The sequence below is a fragment of the Salvelinus alpinus genome, chromosome 3 (assembly GCF_045679555.1).
Source record: "Salvelinus alpinus chromosome 3, SLU_Salpinus.1, whole genome shotgun sequence".
In the NCBI taxonomy this organism is placed as follows: Eukaryota; Metazoa; Chordata; class Actinopteri; order Salmoniformes; family Salmonidae; genus Salvelinus; species Salvelinus alpinus.
This window is the reverse complement of record NC_092088.1, coordinates 54,339,704-54,359,429: the sequence shown is the minus strand read 5'-3', so window position 1 is coordinate 54,359,429 and position 19,726 is coordinate 54,339,704. Positions and strand designations below refer to the sequence as shown.

Below are 19,726 nucleotides of genomic sequence, written 5' to 3'. Positions count from 1 at the left end.
CGTGGTCCCATGGTGTTTACACTTGTTAATCTGTACAAACAATAGTATGCGTGGTACCTTCAGGCATTTGGAAATTGCTCCCAAGGATGAACCAGACTTGTGGAGGTCCACAATTTTTTCCCAATGTCTTAGCTGATTTCTTTTGATTTTCCCATGATGTCAAGGTAGGCCTTGAAATACATCCACAGGTACACCTCCAATTGACTCAAATGATGTCAATTAGCCTATCAGAAGCTTCTAAATCCATGACATCATTTTCTGGAATTTTCCAAGCTGTTTAAAAAGGCACAGTCAACTTAGTTTATGTAAACTTCTGACCTACTGGAATTGTGATACAGTGAATGATAAGTGAAATAATCTGTTTGTAAACAATTGTTGGAAAAATTACCTGCGTCATGCACAAAGTAGATGTCCTAACCGACTTGCCAAAACTATAGTTTGTTAACAAGAAATATATGGAGTGTTTGAAAAACGAGTTTTAATGTCTCAAACCTAAGTGTATGTAAACTTCCGACTTCAACTGTAGATGTTGAAGACTATAATGAATATCGCTTTGTCATACAAGCAAGCCAAACAAGTCCAAATGTGTGCTTCACATTTCCATATCATAAAACGCATGTCATATAGCGTCAACATTTATGATCACATGTTTGATCTACAATGACAAGTTGACATGGCATCATGCCCTGGGTTGTTCCGAACAGAATGAGACTGTTTGTCTATTGTGAAGAAAATTTGCTGCAGAACACGCACCGGACTCCTTTCTATGCGCACCAAAATTACGATTGGTTTTCTCTGAATTTCCCTGTGAAATCCAAAAACTGTAAGATCATATTTTATAACTTAGCTAGACATGGCAATAGGACAAGCTTTCAAATGGTGGATTGCATTTTTTGGATTGCGTAAACAACAGTAATTGTGTGATGGCGGGGATGCAGGGTTGTGTTCCAAACAAAACTAAGTGTGCTTGCTTAGTTCCTCAACGACACAGCTAGGAGAGCTAAAAATAGCACCTTATAGTTGAAGTCTCTTCTGAGTCATAAAAATACATTGAAATTACTTAGGAATGGGCACACTTTGGAGGTGTGCAGCCACTTGAAGACACCAGTTAGTCATCACACTCAAACCCCTTGCCATTTTTTGTGTTATGTTGCACCTACCCCACATTTTTCAGGAATATTCTCATGTTACTGAATGTATCCAGAGTATTTTCTGATTTCGTTATCAGTAAATGTCAAATGCACATAAAATCAACAGTGTAATGTTTGGATTCAGTCTTGTGTCAGGTGAATTGTTGTGTACTCAACTTTGCTCGAATCATTTCCCCATAATCTCCAAACTGTTCCCTTTTGCTTGCTACTATGCATATGCATTCCATATTTATTCCGTAAGAAACATTTCAATGTAGCCCTATCCATATAGGCCAATTCCCACGAGTGTCAAGGATTAATAACACATGTACTGTATAGGGAACGCAACACAGCATTTCCAGCCAGAGGAGCTGGTGGTATGACTGGAGACAGTAGTGTAGTACAGGACATAAGGCTATGCGAGGAGTGAAAAACATCCTGACAGCAGATGCATGGCGTGCAACTGCAGCAAGCAGGCAAGTGTATCAGAGTGCAATGTGTATCAAAACAATGTGTGACTGGGTTAAATGAAGATTAGGTTAAACGAGGACAAGCCATGGACTCATGCTTCCAGCTTCTTAGAGGAATCTATGGGTTTCACCATTCAACATTGAAATGTCTGGGGTGTATGTGAAATATTAAGTAAATTTATGATTAGTAATCGCCTATGTCACCATTGAAAAAAACGCTATCCAAATTAATCATACCCACACACCCATTAGTTTAACATGTGGATATTCTACATTCCAGCTAAACCAAAGCATCATTTCTGTCACTATAAAATAGCTCCAGGGAGCAGTATGGAGGATGCATCACGAGCCTGGACAGATTAATTAAGTCTGGTACCCATTATGAGTACAGAGAGTGATATTCTCACTTGTTTTGGAGGGTTGAGGGGTAAGAGGAATGTAACAGTGTTTGAGCTGTAGAATTATGGCATCATTCCACATACAAACTAGGCTTGGGTAGTATACCGTATAGCGGGGTGTTTGGAAATAGCCAAGGGATGGTTTTTCAATACCGTCAACACTGTTGAAACTATTTTCTTTAATACAGTTGAAGTTGGACGTTTACATACACTTAGATTGGAGTCATTAAAACTCGTTTTCAACCACTCCACAAATTTCTTGTTTACAAACTATAGTTTTGGCAGGTTGGTTAGGACATCAGCTGTGTGTATGACAAGTCATGTTTCCAACAATTGATTAGACAGATTATTTCACTGTATCACAATTCCAGTGGGTCAGAAGTTTACACATTCTAAGTTGACTGTGCCTTTAAACAGCTTGGAAAATTCCAGAAAATTATGTCATGGCTTTAGAAGCTTCTGATAGGCTAATTGACATAATTTGAGTCAATTGGAGGTGTACCTGTGGATGTATTTCAAGGCCTAAATCAGCCAAGACCTCAGAAGAAAATTGTGGACCTCCACAAGTCTGGTTCATCCTTGGGAGCAATTTCCAAACACCTGAAGGTACCACGTTCATCTGTACATACAATAGTACGCAAGTATAAACACCATGGGACAACACAGCCATCATAGCGCTCAGGAAGGAGATGCGTTCTGTCTTCTAGAGATCGTACTTTGGTGCGAGAAGTGCAAATCAATCCCAGAACAACAGCAAAGGACCTTGTGAAGATGCTGGAGGAAACAGGTACAAAAGTATCTATATCCACAGTAAAACGGAGTCCTATATTGACGTAACCTGAAAGGCCGCTCAGCAAGGAAGAAGCCACTGCTCCAAACCGCCATAAAAACCGCCACAAAGATCATACTTTTTGTAGAAATGTCCTCTGGTCTGATGAAACATCAAATCAAAATGTATTTGTCATGTGTGCCGAATACAACAGGTGTAGACCTTACAGTGAAATGCTTACTTACAGGCTCTAACCAATAGTGCAAAAAAGGTGTTAGGTGAACAATAGGTAAGTCAAGACATAAAACAACAGTAAAAAGACAGGCTATATACAGTAGCGAGGCTACATACAGACACCAGTTAGTCAGGCTGATTGAGGTAGTATGTACATGTAGATATGGTTAAAGTGACTATGCATATATGATGAACAGAGAGTAGCGTAAAAGAGGGGTTGGCGAGTGGTGGGTGGCGGGACACAATGCAGATAGCCCGGTTAGCCAATTTTTGTCCAAGACTTGCCACTCCGGTACCGCTTGCCATGCGGTAAAACAGAGAACAGTCTATGACTGGGGTGGCTGGGGTCTTTGACAATTTTTAGGGCCTTCCTCTGACACCGCCTGGTGTAGAGGTCCTGGATGGCAGGCAGCTTAGCCCCAGTGATGTACTGGGCCATACGCACTAGCCTCTGTAGTGCCTTGCGGTCAGAGACCGAGCAATTGCCGTACCAGGCAGTGATGCAACCAGTCAGAATGATCTCGATGTTACAACTGTAGACCTTTCGAGGATCTCAGGACCCATGCCAAATCTTTTTAGTTTCCTGGGGGGGGGGGGATAGGCTTTGTCGTGCCCTCTTCACGCCTGTCTTGGTGTGTTTGGACCATTCTAGTTTGTTGTTGATGTGGACACCAAGGAACTTGAAGCTCTCAACCTGCTCCACTACAGCCCCGTCGATGAGAATGGGGGCGTGCTCGGTCCTCCTTTTCCTGTAGTCCACAATCATCTCCTTAGTCTTGGTTACATTGAGGGATAGGTTGTTATTCTGGCACCACTTGGCCAGGTCTCTGACCTCCTCCCTATAGGCTGTCTCGTCGTTGTCGGTGATCAGGCCTACCACTGTTGTGTCATCTGCAAACGTAATGATGGAGTTGGAGTCGTGTCTGGTCGTGCAGTCATGAGTGAACAGGGAGTACAGGAGGGGCCTGAGCACTTACCCCTGTGAAGCTCCAGTGTTGAGGATCAGCGTGGCAGATGTGTTGCTACCTACCCTCACCACCTGGGGGGGCCCGTCAACAAGTCCAGGATCCAGTTGCAGAGGGAGGTGTTTAGTCCCAGGATCCTTAGCTTAGTGATGAGTTTTCAGGGTACTATGGTGTTGAACGCTGAGTTGTAGTCAATGAATAGCATTCTCACATAAGTGTTCATTTTATCCAGGTGGGAAAGGGCAGTGTGGAGTGCAATAGAGATTGCATCATCTGTGGATCTGTTTGGGCGGTATGCAAATTGGAGTGGGTCTAGGGTTTCTGGGATAATGGTGTTGATTTGAGCCATTACCAACCTTTCAAAGCACTTCATGGCTACGGACGTGAGTGCTACGGGTCTGTAGTCATTTAAGCAGTTTGCCTTTGTGTTCTTGGGCACAGGGACTATGGTGAACTGTTTGGCCATAATGACCATAGTTCTTTTTGGAGGAAAAATGGGCATGCTTGCAAGCCAAAGAACACCATCCGAACCGTGAAGCACGGAGGTGACAGCATCATGTTGTGGGGGTGCTTTGCTGCAGGAGGGACTGGTGCACTTCACAAAATAGATTGCATCATGAGGCGGGAAAATTGTGGATATATTGAAGCAACATCAAGACATCAGTCAGGAAGTTAAAACTTGGTCGCAAATGGGTCTTCCAAATGGACAATGACCCCAAACATGCTTCCAAAGGTGTGGCAAAATGGCTTAAGGACAACAAAGTCAAGGTATTAGAGTGGCCATCACAAAGCCCTCACCTCAATCCTATAGAAAATTTGTGGGCAGAACTGAAAAAGCGTGTGCGAGCAAGGAGGCCTACAAACCTGACTCCGTTACACCCGCTCTGTCAGGAGGAATGGGCCAAAATTCACCCAACTTATTGTGGGAAGCTTGTGGAAGGCTACCTGAAACGTTTGACCCAAGTTAAACAATTTAAAGGCAATGCTACCAAATACTAATCGAGTGTATGTAAGCTTCTGACCCACTGGGAATGTGATGAAAGAAATGAAAGCTGAAATAAATCACTCTATTATTCTGACATTTCACATTCTTAAAATAAAGTGGTGATCCTAACTGACCTAAAACAGGGAATTTTTACTAGGATTAAATTTCAGGAATTGTGAAAAACTGAGTTTAAATGTATTTGGCTTAGGTGTATGTAAACCTTCGACTAAAAAATGAGGTACAAATATTGAAATGTACAGTTTAGGTAAATATCTGCTGTCAACTTGTGCAATACGTTAGAAGATAAAGATCCTGTTCTTCATTTCACCTGTCACAATTTTTTGCTAGGAAGTTTACCAGTAGTCCCCATTCATGTGGATTATGAGCTGAGATCTTATCAATAAATAAAAAGCACAAAATTGCTGAGGGTTCACAAGGAGGGCATGTGTTAAACTGTATTATGTTGCATCACCTTCTGGGATAAAAATCATGGAAAACAAAAAACTAAGTAAGAATAGGCATAGGCTTGACATGTCAAAGTGGACAGGGATGAAAAATAAGTGTCATACTGTCACATAAGGCTTTAGCAGTGGAATTATTACATTTGGATATTTTTTGGGGCATGAAAATTAAGGAAAACCCAAAGGCACCAGCTAAAACTCTAAATCACTAGGCCTGGTGAGACAAATCCTGATCGGGCAGCAGTAACAGAGTGACTTAAGCACAGATGACATTGGGGTATAGACTAGAAGAGTAAGGCTTTGGTAGCCTACTTAGTGTGTTAATGGACATTAGAACTAAAGCGAAACACATAAAACTCTTTGCTCTAACACAAATAGTTTAAAAAATACTAAATGACCAGTAATCACCGGTTTTAAAAAAGAAGGACCGTTAATACAAGGTAAATTAATGCTTATGGTGGCTTAATTACCAACAGCTAATATATCACAGATACAAGGAAATCAATGTCAGTATATTAAGACTGAGTTGGATCTGCCAAATGCTGGAGCAAACAAATTCTAGTTCTGAACCTCTGAAATTTCAGTTTTCCAAAATTTCTGTCCAAACTCTCTTGTATGTACTTGTGAGCTGTCTGTATGTCCTTAGGCCAAGTCTGAACGAACTACTACCACTCACAGATAGAATGGAGTGGAATATAGAAAGAGCAGGATGTTGTTTTCTCACCATGATTCTCCACCAACCAGAGGCTCTCAAGCTGAACACTATGAACTTCAGTACCTATCAGCTGATTCAACATGGACCCGACAAAGTGCTCATATAGGGGAGTATTTTTAAAACACACCTGCATACATGCCTAACTGCGCACTCCCCCACACTGCACACACTTCAGTTATTGCTTAAGACAAAAATAATTCACCAGTCATTAACGTGCTGCATGCAATACTACGCCGTTTCAATCTTGCCATCCCCATCCATCTCTCTGAGAAATGATATGACAGTGGGTTAAGATGTATCTACATGTAAAGCTATAATAAAGGACCACTGGAATGTTTAGGCCGGACGATAAACAGAAGGATGTGTCACTGACAAGTTTGTTCAAATAAATCTACTCTAAATGAGCAGGATCAAAGACCTGATATTTTCATCCAGTATCACGTTATAACAGACAGGTTGCTGGCAGCACTTGAGTGGGAAAGCAAAATGAAAACAGATACAGAGTATTATTTAGTCTCTTCTTCTGTGGTCCTTAGACAAACAATCACACAGGTTTGCATCCATTCACTAAACTTCAGTTCCAAGGTAGCTCTCAACTCCCACACTATTAACATAAGTAAGGACAGAAGAACAATGGGAAGTAGTAGCAGTGTTTCCCCTATATTTATTTAGCAGCGGCACAACGCTGCAAGATGCACTTTTAAGATCAGTGTGACAAGTTACAACATCGAATCGCCCAAGAAACCTCCTGTAATCCTGGAAGTGTAGCCAACCCTTTAAATATATGTACAGTGCACTCAGAAAGTATTCAGACCCCTTGACTTTTTCCACATTTTGTTACGTTACAGCCTTATTCTAAAATTGATTAAATCGTTTTTTCCCCCTCATCAATCTACAAACTATACCCCATAATGAAAAAAAAGGGTTTTGGATTTTTTTTCTCTCAAATTTAATACAAATAAAATAACATTTAAAAAAAATCACATGTACATAATTATTCATACCTTTTACTCAGTACTTTGTTGAAGCACTTTTGGCAGCGATTACAGCCTCGAGTCTTCTTGGGTATGACGCTACAAGCTGGGCACACCTGTATTTGGGGAGTTTCTCCCATTCTTCTCTGCAGATTCTCTCAAGCTCTGTCAGGTTCTACACAGCTATTTTCAGGTCTTTCCAGAAATGTTTCATCGGGTTCAAGTCCGGGCTCTGGCTGGGCCACTCAAGGACGTTCTTCCATTTAAGAATTATGGAGGCCATTGTGTTCTTGGGGACCTTCAATGCTGCAGACATTTTTTCATACCCTTCCCCAGATCTGTGCCTCGACACAATCCTGTCTCAGAGCTCTATGGACAATTCCTTCGACCTCATGGCTTGGTTTTTGCTCTCCAAATCATGTCCAATCAATTTAATTTACCACAGGTGGACTACAATCAAGTTGTAGAGACATCTCAAGGATGAGCTCAATTTTGAGTCTCATAACATAAGGGTCTGAATAGTTATGTAAATAAGGTATCTGATTTTTATTTGAAAGAATTTAGCAAACATTTCTAAAAATCTGTTTTCTCTTTGTCATTATGGGGTATTGTGTGTAGATTGATGAAGGAACATTTTTTATTTAATCCATTTTAGAAATAAGGTTGTAACGTAACAACATTTGGAAAAAGTAAAGGGATCTGAATTCTTTCCGAATGCCCCAGGAAGACCCAAGCCCTTATTGTGTTCCTGTCCAGAACGCAGACTGCTGTCATCTCCAAATGGCTCCTTTCACAGGGGAAAAAAGTATGTGCAGTTGCCAAGCAACTGTGAAATAATAAATACATAAACAAACTCCCAGATGTGTAATGTTGCAGTGGAGTTGACATAGTGCCAGTACTGGACTCAGTTACCAAGGTCTTCAGGTTGAGAAAATAATATGATACAGAGCTTACACAACTCACAACTCAACATCCGTAAACACTAGACAGTTTAAGACATCCCACATAAACAGTTAAAAATAAAACACAGATAACAACATTTTTCCTTTTTCCAACGATAAATACAAGTCAAATAAGGGCAATTCCACAGTGACGGAATTACTCTGACTTTTCACTTTAAAAAAAAGGTATGCCAAACAAAAACCAATGATTTCAAAAAGTTTAACAAACTATACAACTCTATGCACAATGACAACTTTGAACAATTTAAAGTAAGAAAAATAATTACTGGAAAAAATTTGCAGATATGTTTTTCGAACAGAATTACAGTAAAATCTCCCTCAGTTTTATTCTGTTATCAAAGTTTTATCTGCACAGTTCTTCCTGTAAATGTGTTTTTGTAAAATCTTCTGTGGAAATTGTTAAAAGTACTCCTTGTCCATAGAGTTGTATGGTTTGTTAAACTTTGAAAATCAATGGTTTTTGTTTGGTATACATTTTAAAGTGAAAATCTGAGTTTCAGCGTAATTCCATTACCATGGAATTGCCCATAACATATCTACAACCATTGAGTCAGTCTGTTGGTTTTGTTGGTTTAATTGCTAAATAAAAGGCAAGATAATCAGGTGCAGGAATGCGTTATCACATCCTGCGCATTTTCCCATTTCACCCCCATGTGTGAATTGTGAGCGAGTTGTTGCAAACTTTCCAGAAACATTTCACAACCTGAGCATTCCCTAGTACCTGGTATGTCGTGTGAGATCTGGCTCCATCAGAGGGGCTGGAGGAGTGTGTCTCACCCCAAACTTCTTGTTTTGCATTTTATAGCAGCCGTAAACCAGACAAAATGTAAATCTGCACTTTGAAGGTGCAGAAGAAAAAAGGGCTTTGAGTGAAGTAAAAATAAAAACAGGTATTCATTTCACCTCATTTACAGTTTCAGAAGTAAAGAAAATGGGTCAGAGAGCTCGAGTCAAGTCAGACCATTGAAATACAATTCCATGTTTAATTTTCATGAGTAAAGAAACATGTTTTTTCCACAAGACCAAAGCTAAATTATATTAGAGGATCTTGAAAGCTTCATTATGCTTTGGAGAAAGGAATTCACTGCATAAGAAAAGTTGAATATAATTGTATCACCATTTTTCAGAAAAGGTTGGAAGAGAGGGGAACTACAGTATACAAAAGCCACAGATCCAGATAAAATAACAGTATGATTAGAAAATCAATTAAATCATTTTTAATCACATACCGTTTTGGCATAATGTATGCTCCCCACTATGTTGAGAAGCACTGCACAGCATGCTGTTAAAGCTCCAATTATTTTATTCTACTATGGTATATTTAGGTTTACACAACTTTCTTTGAGCTCCCTCATGATCCATTACAGTAATGTCCACAGTAAACACCACTTAAAATAGCCCATTAGTTCAATAGTATATGACTTTGGACCCTTTCAATGTCTGACAGTATGTGGTTCTGGAGGTTAAAACAACAGGCCTGTGTTCTCCTGCAGTAGAGAGAGAGCCCGGAGCACATTCCCCACACCACACTCACTTCCTGTCAAAAGCTCTTACTCAGCACCAAGGAGGAAGACAAGAATGGGGGCCTGTATACACACGCACACTCCACACTGTTTCAAGACAGAATGTGGACATGTGCAACAGGGAGGAGACATACCCTTTTTCGGTATTTTGACCCAGTTTGTGAGTCTGCCTTTTTCCATACAGAATGTTTTACATACGAGCTCAGCATCAACGTACTCTGTTCCATTCCTATTGGGCGAGAGTGGGTAATGTTGCAGGGCATGGACTACTTGGTGTCACTGTACGGTTAGTTATTGTCACAGGCTTTGTTTTTTCCCATTTATGTTTTGAGGTTGGACTTTAGCACGTATAGCTCATTGGCCCGTGGGGCGCACCGACTGGTGTCACCTTGTTAGTCAGTGTGTGTTACACCTGTGCTGGTTGCCATCTCATTGGTGGGAGGGTATTTCACCTGTGCTGGCCTAGGTGCTGTTTAAGAGTGGCTGGCCCAGTGCTCCAATTGTCTTGAGAGATGTGGAAGGACAACACCTTTATTTGGCTCTCCCTATTTTGATTTCTAAACAAACAATCCTTTATCCAAATCCCCTGGTTTCGTTTTGCTTCCTGTCTTTAACTTGTGTTTTTCTTTTGTTTGCCTCTTCTTGGGCAAATTTAGTGGGCGCTCAGTGGACACCCCCAAGAGTGAACAAAAAGTTACAGTTCATAAGGAAATCAGTCAATTAGGCCCTAATCTAGGGATTTCACATGACCAGGAAGACAGATATGCATCTGTTGATCAAAGATACCATAAAAAAAAGGTAGGGGTGTGGATCAGAAAACCAGTCAGTATCTGGTGTGGCCACCATTTGCCTCATGCAGTACGACATCTCTTTCGCATTGAGTTGATCAGGCTGTTGATTGTGGCCTGTGGAATGTTGTCCCACTCCTCTTCAATGGCTGTGCGACGTTGCTGGATATTGGCAGGAAATGGAACACGATACACTCGTTCCAGAGCATCCCAAACATGCTCAATCTGTGACATATCTGGTGAGTTTGCAGGACATGGAAGAACTGGAACATTTTCAGCTTGCAGGAATTGTGTACAGATCCTTGCGACATCATCATGCTGAAACATGAGGTGATGGCGGCGGATGAATGGCACGACAATGGGCCTCAGGATCTCATCACGGTATCTCTGTACATTCAAATTGCCATCAATAAAATGCAGTTGTGTTCATTGTCCGTAGGTTATGCCTGCCCATACCATAACCCCACCGGCATGGGGGTACTCTTTTCACAAGGTTGACGTCAGCAAACCGCTCGCCCACACAATGCCTTAAATGTGGTCTGCGGTTGTGAGGCCGGTTGGAAGTACTGCCAAATTCTCTAAAACAATGTTGGAGGGACAGCTTATGGTAGAGAAATTAATATGAAATTCTCTGGAAACAGCTCCGGTGAACTCTCTCGTGACATCTGTGGCATTGTGTTGTGTGACAAAACTGCACATTTGAGTGGCCTTTTATTGTCCCCAGCACAATGTGCACCTGTGTAATGACCATGCTGTTTAATCAGCTTCTTGATATGCCACACCTGTCAGGTGGATGGATTATCTTGGCAAAAATGCTCACTAACAGGGATGTAAACAAATTTGTGCACAAAATTTGAGAGAAAGAAGCTTTTTGTGCATACGGAACATTATCTTTTATTTCAGCTCATGAAACATGGGACTACCACTTTACATGTAGCTTTTATATTTTTATTTAGAGTAGATTGGTAGTTTGTGACCAGAGAACCATAAAAACATTTATTTATTTTTTACTCCACACCACATTCAAGTTCTTCCTGCACCAAAGTACTTGAGGTAAGGTGACCAGATTTTGGAAATGAAATGCAAAAAAAGTTGTTTGGAACAATAAAGCTATCCATTTTCGCTTTTATTAATTATAGCACAGATATGTACTAACCCATCCACAGTTTTCGTTATCTTATCCTTTCTAGTAATTATAGAATCACCCATGTTTTGTAGCCAATGCTGGGCATGTTGTTCATGTGGTTCAATTGTAGCCCATCACTGATCAAACGTTCTCAGAAGGTCTCATAAGGTCTGAGCAAACGAGTTTTACATGCAAATCTGATTGGACACAGGGTTAGATTATTTAAAAAGCAGCCTCAATTTAACTTCGAGTTGCTTTTTTCATTCTGAGGGCTAATCAGTGACATTTCCGGGGACAACTAACTCGGGACAGGCCACCAAAATCGGGGACTTACCCCGGAAATCAGGGATGTCTGGTCATCCTAACTTGAGGGCTGCAGACAGTTTGACACCTTACAATCATTAACGGATTTAAAATGGGTAATTCGAGGCATTTCAATATGACCATGTAATTTTATTTAGAAGTAGGGCACCAAAACAAATTGTAATAATCTGTAACGGAGGTTCTCCACGGTCGGGGGACCTTAATTTCTATTCAGCTCATTATTTCCCATAATTCTTCGGATAAAGGATCTGTTCCAAACTGGTAGGGAAAATATGCCACATAGGCCTAAACAGTGTTAGTGGGTATTTCCTTCTAATGTGGTGATGTACAGTGTAGTCATCATGATGTTTCTGGGTAACTGTTTCTCTCCGACAACAACCCCTACTCTCCTCCAACTTAAAATCTTACACACTCCCTTCAGCTCAAAAACTCTGATACAGAGAGCAGGGGAAACAGACAAAACAGAGGACACTATAAAAACGTATAGATCCTCAGCCCCACTTACAGTATACACGTATCAATCCAGTTAGAAGTGATATAATGCCTCTCATAGTAAAAACAGTCTTGACATACAGTAGATCCATGTGTGTGAACGTGTTGGAGAATATATGCATTTCAACACCTCATGACTATCTGGAACAACAGATACTGGCTTAATGGATTTTATAGTGAGGATTGGAAAGAAGTCACACTGCAATGCAAGCCAAGAGAGACCTATGTATAGCTATTCAGATAAGATGTCTCATTACTTCACAAAATAAAAACCCACACACATTCCTAACAGGTGTTTTTTTTTTACTACTCTAAATGAAGACTTCCAAAACTTCTCAAGACTGGAGGTTGAGATGGGAGGAAATGTTGTTGAGCACCTTTAAAACATTAGCAAGGCTTTATACAGATCCTTGTCCTTTTGCATAGTGCAGGTTACACAAGTTTCAAAGCAAGGGAGTCCAGAGATACGGTCACAGACAATAAAACCTGGAGTAAACATATACTGGAAGTTCCCACACAATGATTTCATTATGGGTCAAACTCTGGGCTGTGTCCACTTCAGGACAGAGTCCCACATCAACAAAGCCCTCTCCGCTAATGAAAACAGAGCCAGATGTTACAACGCTGAAGATAACATGTAAGGACCAATCAGAGCATCCTAAACAGGCTTGGAGGTACATATACAGTGCATTTAAAAAGTATTCAGAACCCTTCCCCTTTCCACATTTTGTTACATTACAGCCTTATTCTAAAATTGATTCAATTGTTTCCTCCCCCCTCAATCTAATCACAATACCCCATAATAACAAAGTGAAAACAGGTTTTTGAATGTTTGCAAAATTACAACAAAACAAAAAAATATTCAGACCCTTTGCTATGAGACTCGAAATTGAGTTCAGGTTTGCATTGATTCTCCTTGAAATGTTTCTACAACTTGATTGGAGCAATGAGGTCGAAGGAATTATCCATAGAGCTCCAAGACAGGATTGTCGAGGTACAGATCTGAGGAAGGCTTGGTCACCTCAGGGAGGTGGCCTCCTCAGGGAGGTGACCAAGAACCCTATGGTCACTCTGACAGAACTCCAGTTCCTCTGTGGAGATGGGGGAACCTTCCAGAAGGACAACCATCTCTGCAGCACTCCACCAATCAGGCCTCTATGGTAGAGTGACCAGCGGAAGCCACTCCTCATTAAAAAGGCACATGACAGCCCGCTTGGAGCTTGCCAAAAGGCACCTAAATGACTCTGACCATGGGAAACAAGATCTGATGAAACCAAGATTGAACTCTTTGGCCTGAATGCCAAGCCTCACATCTGGAGGAAACCTGGCACCATCCCTACGGTGAAGCATGGGTGTGACAGCATCATGCTGTGGGGATGTTTTTCAGCAGCAGGGACTGGGAGACTAACCAGGATTGAGGGAAAGATGAACGGAGCAAAGTACAGAGAGATCCTTGACGAAAACCTGCTCCAGAGCGCTCAAGACCTAAGACTGTGGTGAAGGTTCAATTTCCAACATGACAATGACCCTAAGCACACAGCCAAGACAACGCAGGAGTGGCTTCGGGACAAGTCTCTAAATGTCCTTGAGTGGCCCAGCCAGAGCCCGGACTTGAACCCAATCTAACTTCTCTGGAAAGACCTGACAATAGCTGTGCAGCAACGCTCCCCATCCAACCTGACAGAGCTTGAGAGAATCTTCCGAGAGGAATGGGAGAAACTCCCCAAATACAGATGTGCCCAGCTTGTAGCATCATATCCAAGAAGACTCGAGGCTGTAATCGCTGCCAAAGGTGCTTCAACAAAGTACTGAGTAAAAGGGTCTGATTACTTATGTAAATGTAATATATTTCAGTTTTCTATTTAAAAAAAGGTTTTTGCTTTGTCATTATGGGGTATTGTGTGTTGATGAGGGGGGGGGAAACGATTTAATCAATTTTAGAATAAGGCAGAGGCATAACAAAATGTGGAAAAAGTCACGGGTCTGAATACTTCCAAATGCACTGGTTAATTGTGCATATATTAAAAAAACACAAGGATAATCTTACTAATGTTAAAGAAAGACTGTCTTAAAAAAAATTGACAAGCCCCATGGGATAGAGTACATCCTGGAACTCCTAGATAAAGACTATTGCTGTTTCACGGTTGAGATTGTATGACCACTCACCCTGAACCACTTAGAGATTCTCAATTGGATTGCCTTAATTCCTTGCATCCTTTCCTCCCCTCCTTTTTGAAAAAGGTGAAAGGTAATCAAGGAGGAAACAAATACACTTGTATAAAATGAAAACTATCCTTTTCCACTACGGCAAATTATGGTTAGAGGTGGAATCCTCAAATACACGTGTAACGTGGTAAAAAAAAGAAATGTAACTAGTTGTGCTAGACATGTTATTGATAAAACAACAAGTAATGTTAATGTATGCATGCTTTTCTCCTGAGAGTACAACAGCTGTTTCAAAGGGGGTGTGGCGGATTTCAAAATTATTCCACCAGAGGCGGCACTCGAGGAGAGGAGCAAACTCCTCCGTTTACCTATTAACTAATTGACACGCTCATACATATGGCGACCACTTATCGGTTTCCGGGTCAAGGAGGAAAAGAAGAAGGGATGAGTTGAGGAGGATTGACTTTTCCCAATTGAGAAAAGGCCAATGACTGACCAGAGATGGAAACAAAGAGTAATATTCACTTCATGCCATGGGCTGAATGTTAACATGGAGAATTCCTGTCATGGTCATAGAAGGCACTAGAAAACAACATGTTAAAAGAGATTGTGCACGCACACACACGCACAACGTTGCATACAGTATGTCCGGCAGACTTGGGTTTAGGGACGGCCTCTTGTTAAGTTGTTTTCCTGGAAAAGGCAGGGATGACATGGAGTTTAAGGAATGCAGAGCAGCGTAGCAGCAACGGGGCCACAAACAGGTGGAGTTGAGCTAGCTGGGAGTGTGTGAGTGAGTGAGTGAGTGTGAGAGAGACAGAGAAATGGGGGTTACTTTAAAACCAGCTGCCATAATTCCTGTATACAAAAGACAAACTGCATATTTTCTTTTAACCAAAAAAAGAAAACAAGGCCATTAAATTCAATTAACAAAGAGTGCATCCTCAAAATCCTCAGGCTCGCCTAATTAACCTAAAACTGTTTTTATTTAAACTTAAAAACATAATTTAAGAGCAGGTTTGATAACTGTGCTCCAATTAAACAATGATTTTTATTATAACGTCCACCCAAACAGACCTGGATTATATTGGGCACACTCATACACCGAGGAGAGGCTTAGAGCATGAAACATTAAATCGGAGATTAACTCATTATAATCAAAAGAGTACCGTAATGAAAAAGAAAATAATCAAGGGATAGTAGAGCAAACAGAATCCCACTGACTAGATATCTTCATATCCAACAGGATAAGAAAGAACAGTCATGACACACTAAGACATGGGTTGTCTTGTGTCAAGCTGAATATGAACCCCCTTGTTTTGTATGATATTATTTGAGCTTTCATGGGTTGTTTTCATTGGGTTGATTATCTCATATCTTGTTAATGTTCCCCGTATGGTCTCCTTTGGCTGTTTCTCCAGCTGATGGCGACTCACTATCTTCATGTGGGATTGATAAAGAATCTTCTTCAGTTACATAACGCTGGAATCTTCCTCTACAAGATTGTGTGTTGCAATAACGGATGATGATCTCATCCTTTACACACTCCTAGGGACGTCTCATTAGACTGACCACACACAAACCTGACAGTCATTTAACTGTTCACTGACATGACAGTGACAGAGATTGATGATTAGATAGGAGAGTGAAGAAAACGACCACCACCTGGAAAACTATAACATTGGATGCAGGTCCGCTTTGTATCTCAGCCAGATCTATGATTCTAGGTTTGTACAGTACAGCAAATATAGACTATATGATCTATTAACTAAAATGGTCTTCATAGACACTTTTAATGAGGTTTAATAAGCATTAAAAAAAACGTAGGCTTTTAAAATGGTGATGCTACCAATGACCAGGAAATATTTCTAGGCTAGTTTGATCTCATTAAGTGGTCTTACTGAGAGAAGTGTTTTCGCCAGCTATTGAGGAAGGTAAAACTTGAGTCATCACCATAACACACACTTGCGCATAGCGACTCCTATTGGTTGAGTCGTGTGCATGCTCCTCAACTGCTGACCACAGCACAAACATTATTGATGCATGTGTGCTGACCATAGCCGTGGGAAGTAGTTTGGGTGCGGGGTTGCTGCGATCGTTTTTCTGGGGGGGTGGGGTAGAGCTGTAGAAACATTACTGAAGACGTCTATATCGGTCCCGTGTGGCTCAGTTGGTAGAGCATGGCGCTTGCAACGCCAGGGTTGTGGGTTCATTCCCCACGGGGGGACCAGGATGAATATGTATGAACTTTCCAATTTGTAAGTCGCTCTGGATAAGAGCGTCAGCTAAATGACTTAAATGTAAATGTAATACAGGACTAGTAAAGGCCAAGTGCACTACTTTTTTGAAAAAATTGAAACTAAATGTATTCTGAACAAAAATATATAATGCAACATGTAAAGTGTTGGTCCCATGTTTCATGAGCTGAAGCTGAAAAAGTTCCCAGAAATGTTCCATACACACAAAAAGCTTATTTCTCTAAAATGTTGTGCACTCACAAGTAACCCGGACGAAGCTGGGCCAATTGTACGCCGCCCAATGAGTCTCCCGGTCGCAGCCGGCTGCAACAGAGCCTGGACTCGAACCCAGAATCTCTAGTGGCACAGCTAGCACTGCGATGCAGTGACTTAGAATACTGCGCCACTCGGGAGGCCCCAGCATTTATAACTTGGGTCTGATAATTATCTGTACAAAACATTTAATCTGATAGTACTTGTGGAATATACAAATACTTGCTTGATGTTTTCCAGGTTCTTAAAATACTTTGCAAATGCAACTTACTTCTATGTGAAAACTGAAATGGTCTACACTTCCTTTTCCATTTTAGTAGATGCTCTTATCCAGAGCAACTTACAGTAGAGTGCATACATTTTCATACTTTTTCGTACTGGTCCCCGATGGTAATCAAACCCACAATCCTAGCATTTCAAGGGCCATGCTCTACCAAATGAGCCACATCATCATCACAAACCACTTGATGTCTCAATGTACTCAAATATTGTATTGTGCATTGTTATTCTTCATGGTGATGGAAAGTCTATGGGTACAAACCTACATGACCATACAGTAATGCACATTTGCATTAAGTGGTTTGTAAGGATGGTAAATTAATACTGCACAAAAAGTGTTTGTTTGATCAAGAAAAATATTTAATATAATGTGGATGTTGTGTCTTTGCCCAAAACTTTACACCTTTTGAAGTAAATGTTTGAGGAATTATTTTTATTCTGTCTGAATACCATTAGAATGACAATCGCAGAGAAAGGGACAGGGCAACAACTCTTACAATTCCACCTATTGAATCCTCCAAGATACTGTGGATATGCTGATTTTTTGTTGTTGTTGCTCCTGCTACAGACTTCTATATCAGTCTGCTAATACTAGTAAAGGCCCAGTGCACTACTTTTGTGAAGAAAAATAAATAATACATAATTTTTAACAGCCCTGCAGCACCCTCAGCACCCCTACTTCCCGCGGCTATAGTGGTGACCGTGACCACACGTAACAATGCTAAACTTCAGTCAGAATTAAATAACTAATATTACATAAACTATTGTACCGTGTCTATAAAGTTTGTTTTAATGCATGTAATATTGATTGAGGCGTTCTATATTAGACTATATGCCCATCCTAGGGGGGAAAAACTACGATATGACATTGATTATATCTCAATACCATCCCAGTAGAAAACACAATGTCAAGTTGCTTTCTGTGGTCAAAAGAAAGTACAAAGAAATGTTTCAAATGATGACAAAAATATATATATGCTGGACAGTCTAACGGCAGGATACGCTACAAAGTAAAACATAGGCCTACAAATTACTGGACACGAAAATAAGCAACTGAATGTGAAGGAAAAAACTACAAATACCATATGAAGGGTAAAACAGTTTTTGGAAGCATAATGTTGGCATCGTTCCCATTCTCAAAACAAAGGAATGTTTTAACATTTTGCAAAACATGGCAAAAATATTTCTGTATTTGTTTCTTTACCTAATAACATGATTTCCAGTTTCTTGCGGTCCACTCGAAATCTCTCCTCCGTCCACTCCGGGTCTGGTAAGGCATGGGGTCCGCTCAAGTCATCCTCGGAGCCGGGGACCGGAGAGTCAACACTACACTCGCTATTTGAGCCCTGGTCCGACTGTTGCAAGTATCCGCTCAGAGAGTCGCACTGGGCAGCCATTGCGCTGCACAGCAACGTTTCCAATGGCCACTGCGTTTCGCAAAAAAAATGTAAACTACCACGTTGTGGATTGTTAAACCTACTTTCCCTTATTTATCTTTCACTTTGAGATTTTGTCCAGACTCATTGTTGCGCAGTGACTTCTTCCTCGACCGTTTCCTCGAGCCCCTCTGTTTTCCCCATTGAGTGGCGGTTTGCGGAGTCTAGAACACAAGTAAAGTTTCAGGTGTCAGACACAACTCGAAGATGTGGGACTCCTCCCAAATGTAGTTTCTTTAGCATGTACTATTCCTTCCTCTCATTTGTCCCAATAAACAGGTTTATTTTCCATTGATCCAGGTTTATCCGACAAAAGCAACGTCGCAACAAAAAAAAATCGTTTGAAAATGTGTAATGAAAACGGAAGATAGGTATAGGAGGAATGTTCTATAGATCGACAACATTTGTATTCGTTCGAGAGGGGTTGATTTTCTTTTGTCTAACTTTTTTCATTGCGACAAATTATATGATGTAAACGGTGTTTTCGAATAAATTAGGATTGCCGAATAATTTTGAAGGTACGCAGGTCACATGATGTCAACAAGTATCCTACCCTAACTATAAAGCTCCACTCCACATTTAATTCTAAGGGATGGATTGAAATTTACAGAATGGTTACCTGGAGAAAAATGGTGGCGGGTCATGCTTTTTCAATTTCAATTTCAATCAAGGGGAGGATTTAGTATTTTTTTCAATCTAGTTCAGGGGAGGGTCGTGTAATTTGTCATTTATTCTCAGTGTTTTAGAATCAGTCACTAATTAGCCTATAAATTGATGTGTACTCGATGTTTCCCCTCATCTCTGATTCTCAGCTGGTTCTGCAATATCAAGTGCGCCTATTGGCTATTTCGTGTGTTCTCAATCAAGTGATTCATTGCCTATATGCTATAGGCTACGAAGTGCATGCTCGGGAAAAGCACAAAGCAAAATTATATTTCTATTGTAGCTGCTGGGATGGTGTAAATGACACAAGTCAATTAATATTCCAACTCTAAACCCTGCTCTGCTCTTGCTGATCA

General features: G+C 40.8%; 1 protein-coding gene across 8 annotated transcripts in view; it reads right to left on the bottom strand.

Annotated features, from left to right (window-relative positions):
• Positions 1 to 19,517, bottom strand: part of LOC139570965 (protein bicaudal C homolog 1-B-like) — a 78,430-nt gene extending 58,913 nt beyond the window's left edge. For 7 of the 8 annotated variants that reach the window (XM_071393342.1, XM_071393345.1, XM_071393346.1 and 4 more), the window contains exon 1: positions 18,476 to 19,315. In XM_071393342.1, coding sequence (XP_071249443.1) covers positions 18,476 to 18,668 — 193 coding nt within the window. In that variant the 5' untranslated portion in view covers positions 18,669 to 19,315. The other variant, XM_071393343.1, reaches the window with a different exon arrangement.
• Positions 19,518 to 19,726: the final 209 nt, after the last annotated feature.